This window comes from Parus major, unplaced genomic scaffold, assembly GCF_001522545.3.
Source record: "Parus major isolate Abel unplaced genomic scaffold, Parus_major1.1 Scaffold404, whole genome shotgun sequence".
NCBI lineage: Eukaryota > Metazoa > Chordata > Aves > Passeriformes > Paridae > Parus > Parus major.
The window spans coordinates 33,915-38,328 of record NW_015379314.1 but is presented as its reverse complement, the minus strand read 5'-3'; the positions used below and the strand labels follow the sequence as shown (position 1 = coordinate 38,328).

The following is a 4,414-nucleotide window of genomic DNA, read 5'->3' as shown; positions in this document are numbered from 1 at the left end:
TTGGGGTGAGCCCCAGCAGGATTGGGGTGAGCCCCAGTGGGGTTGGGGTGAGCCCAGCAGGATTGGGGTGAGCCCCAGCAGGATTGGGGTCCCTGCAGAGCAGGGGGGCTCTGAGGGGTGGGCGACACCCACCCTGTCTCCTTTGGGGCCGGTGTCTCCTTTAGGACCCTGTGGGGCAGAGACAGAACAGGTTAGAGAAGGCCAGGGGGGGTTGTGGTGACATTTGTGGGGGCTGCGTTTTGGGGGACCCTTACCTCTACTCCAGGACTCTCTGGGTAGGCAGGGGAGGCTGTGGGGGGAAAAAGGGGGTTCAGAGCAGCTCAGCATCACCCGCCCCACACCCACCCCCAGAGGGGGGGACACTGAGCCCGGGGGGGGGGGACAGCGGCGGGCGGGGGTCGCTGCGGTACCGTCGGTGTCGGGACAGATGGGGCAGCACTCTCCGAAGGGGATCTCGGCGTTGGGGCAGTCGGAGGTGTCCTCGCAGATCACCTCGTCGCACAGGATGTTGCCGCTGTCGCAGACGCAGATCTGGCACGGTTCTGGTTTCCACACGTCCTTGTCGTTGTACGTGAGCCCATCCTGGATGCAGCTCCCGGTTTGGACTGGGACGGGACGGGCGGCAGCGTCGGGAGGGGCGGAACGGAGCCAGCCCCGGCTCTCCCCCCTCCCCTCGGCCCCCTCCCCGCTCCCGCAGCGCTTCTCCCTTCATCTGGTTCTCATCAGCCCCGCGCGGTGACACAGGAAAAGCTCCACAATAAACTCTTCCCACATCGGCTGGAATTTAAACAAAAAATCCCCGCAGCCGCTCGCTCCGGCCGGCCGGGGCCAAGGCAAACACCCCCGGGCAGGGCAGGGGGGTCCCGGCACCCGCGGGGGGCGCGACGGGGCCGGGCCGGGCCGGGCTGGACCCCAACTCGGAGCTGAAATCGGATCCGGGCGGCTGCGGGATGGGGCTGGATCGGGCCGGATGGGATCGGGGAATGCGTGGGGAGGGAGGGGAGGGCAGGGCAGGGCGAGCAGCCAGGCCCGGGGGTGGCCCCCAGGTGGGGAAGGGTCCTGGAGTGGGGAGGGGGCGCCAGCTCATGGAGCAAACCCCTCCCTAAAATTTAAAAAAAAAAAGGCAAAGAATTAAAAAAAAAAGGGCCATAAAAGGCAAAAGAAAAGAAAGAAAAAGAAGAAAAAAAAAAAAAGTTAAGGGAAAAAAAAAAGGCAAATGGAAAATGCAAAATTCTTCTGGGGAAGAAAAAAAGAAAAAAGGCAAAACGGGAGTGGGAAAGGCAAAATCCAGAATGGGAAATGCAGGACGGAGAACGGGGAATGGAGAAGGGGAAAAGCGGGACCGGCATTGTCAATGCAAAATGCATAATAATAATTATAATTAAATAATATGATAATGATCATGATAATAATAATAATAATAGTAATAATAATAATAATGTATTTAAGAAAAGTACCCCCAATAAAAACCCCAGAAAGGACAGAATTGTGCAAAAAGCGATGGGCGGCGGCCGCAGGGTCCCCCCGTGTCCCCCCGTGTCCCCCTGGCGCAGGTGGCACGGGGGTCGTGGCGGGGGGGTGACCCCAGCCGTGCCCCCGGCCCGCGCCGCTGGCAGCCCCCGCTCCCCCGGCTGCCGAAACATTTTGCTTATGAATCATCCGAGACTTTTCTAATTCTTTCCTGATGGCTTTCGCAGATCCCGGGGCTGGGCCCCCCCTCCTCTCCCCCCTCTTCTCTCTCCCGCGCTCTTTCCCCCCTTTCCTTTCCCTTCCCGGCCTCCTCCTCCTCCCCCTGGTCCCGGCTCCCTCCTTCCCCGCCGGCTCCTCTCCACCCTTCCTTCCCTCCCCGCTCTTGGCAGGGCGCCCCGACTCCTCACCCCCACAGTCCCCCTAAACCCCAATTCCCCCAACCCCAAATCCCCACAGATCCTCTTCTCTTTTTTAGCATTTCCCCCTCATTTCCCTACTTTTCCCCCTAATTCCCCTCTCGGCTCCGCACGCCCGCCCCGAATTGCTCCTTGCGGAGCCCAGGGCAGCCGGGCCGGGCTCTGCCGGTGCCGCCGGTGCCGGTGCCGGCCCAGCCCCGCATCCCCCCGGGGTGAGGAGCATCACCCAGCGCCCCCTACTCACTGTCTTCCTCTCCTTGCCCGCGGGTGAGTAGGACGGTCGCTGCTATCAACAGCAGTGACCGAGAATCCACAAAGCTGAACATGTCTAAATATTAGACATGTAGACTCTTTGGGGTCTCTTTTGTTCTTAGCTTGGGGTCATACGGGGCCGATGCAACCCTGGAGCTCCAAATCCAGACCCCAGCAGAAACTTCCTACTGCCCTTTGCCCGCTTCTCCTCCGGCCCTTTTATTCGATGCTCCGCCGCGGGGAGGTGGGACCCGGCTGGAGCAGCGGATTTTGGGCGGCCCCCTCGGCCAATCAGAGGCACCCAGCGAGTCGGGGGGCACCCCCTGTCCCCCCCCCGGCCCGTGTGGCCGTGCACACGCAAACACGGCCGGGCACACGCGAACGCGGCCGGGCACACGCGTGTGCTCCGCGCCGGGGCCGGGGGCCGGGATGGACGGGATCGGGGTTTTGGGGGGTTTTGGGGGGTTTTGGGGTGCGGGTTTTTGAGGGGGTGTGGTTTTTTTGGGGGGGGGGGGTTCTGCACACTCGGAGGTGTCTGCGGGGCTGGCTGGGTGGGGACAGCCGATGTGGCACGTGGCGCTTTGGGGACCCCGGTGCCACGCGACGCCGGGGGCTGCAGCGAGGCCCTGCCGCCCCCTCCCCAGAGCCGCCCCCCGGCTGGGGCACCCCAAAACCCACCCAGGGCTCCCCACCCCCCTCCAGCCGGACCAAACCCCCGCACGGTGCAAGGCCAAGGCCAGCAACCCCCAGAGCATCCCTTGGACGGTCCCCAGGAGCATCCCCGGGGGGACCCCAACCCCAAAGCCCCTCCAAGAGCCACAGACACCCCCAGCCCCTCCCCCAAATCCCGCACTTTGTGTTTTCAGCCTTTTCTTTCCCTTTTTTCCCCTCGGCTTCCCTCGCTCCGCTCGCTCCCCTCGCTCCCCCCCTGGCACGGCTCCACGGCCGTTTCCACATTTGAAGGAGCCACGTTGGTTGGAAAAAGCAAAAGCTCCTGGACAATGATCCACAACCTACCGTGCAATTTGGGGAGGGTGTAATTACCCAAAAACATCCACGTCTGTCCCGGGGCCGGCCGGGAGGGGCACGGCCACTGTGGCACCGGGGGAGGGGCAGCTCCCCACTCTCGGCACGGATTTTTAGGGAACGGGGTGGGAAATGGGGCCGGGGGAAAGGGAAAGGGTGGGCTCAGCCCCGGTGCCCCCCAGGCTGCGCTGAGGGGCTGTGGGCTCGCGGGATACTGGGAGCACTGGGAGCACTGGGAGCGCTCCGTTTGTCTCCACTGGCTCTGTGCTGAGAGCTTGAGGGCTCAGGGGGATACTGGGAATACTGGGAATGCTGGGAACACTGGGATCGCTCCATCTGCCAGCCCCCCCGCTATGCTGAGGGCTTGAAAGCTCGTCGGAAAGCTGGGAATACTGGGAGAACTGGGAGCACTGGGCTCGGCCTTCACACCTTGTCCCCACCGCCAGGGAGGGGAGGGCTTGGGGTTTCACTGGATTACTGGGAATACTGGGAGCACTGGGAGCGCTCCGCTCGTCCCTCCTGCCGCTGCGCTGAGGGTCTGCAGTGGGATTGGAATTCTGGGAATTCCGGGAATTCCGGGAATTCTGGGAGAGCTGGGCTCAGCCTTCACACCTCTGCCTGCCCTCCCAGCACCGCGCGAGGCTGGGAATACTGGGAGCACTGGGAGCACTGGGAATACTGGGGGCACTGGGAATACTGGGAACACTGGGAACACTGGGAACACTGGGAACACTGGGAATACTGGGAATACTGAGAACACTGGGAATATTGGGAATATTGGGAATACTGGGAACACTGGGAATACTGGGAATACTGGGGGCACTGGGAATACTGGGAACACTGGGGGCACTGGGAGAACTGGGAATACTGAGAACACTGGGAATACTGGGAATATTGGGAATACTGGGAATACTGGGGGCACTGGGAATACTGTGAATACTGGGAACACTGGGAGAACTGGGAATACTGAGAACACTGGGAATATTGGGAATACTGGGAATACTGGGAACACTGGGAGAACTGGGAGCAGTGGGAGAACTAGGAGCACTGGGAACACTGAGAGCACTGAGAACACTGGGAGCACTGGGAATACTGGGAACACTGGGAATACTGGGAACACTGGAAGCACTGGGAGCACTGGGAGCACTGCCCCGCATCCATTCTGGTGTCCATTCCCGTGTCCATTCCCCATTCCCGTGTCCATTCCCGTGTCCGTTCCCCATTCCCGTGTCCATTCCCGTGTCCATTCC

General features: G+C 61.7%; 1 protein-coding gene across 1 annotated transcript in view; it reads right to left on the bottom strand.

Annotated features, from left to right (window-relative positions):
• Positions 1–2,335, bottom strand: part of COL1A1 (collagen type I alpha 1 chain) — a 16,659-nt gene extending 14,324 nt beyond the window's left edge. Inside the window, exons 1-4 of the mRNA XM_033511633.1 lie at positions 2,131–2,335; positions 411–605; positions 255–289; positions 22–168 (exon numbers count right to left, since the gene is read on the bottom strand). Of these exons, the coding sequence (XP_033367524.1) occupies positions 22–168; positions 255–289; positions 411–605; positions 2,131–2,212 (459 nt within the window). The 5' untranslated portion in view covers positions 2,213–2,335. The remainder of the gene's footprint in view (positions 1–21; positions 169–254; positions 290–410; positions 606–2,130) is intronic.
• Positions 2,336–4,414: the final 2,079 nt, after the last annotated feature.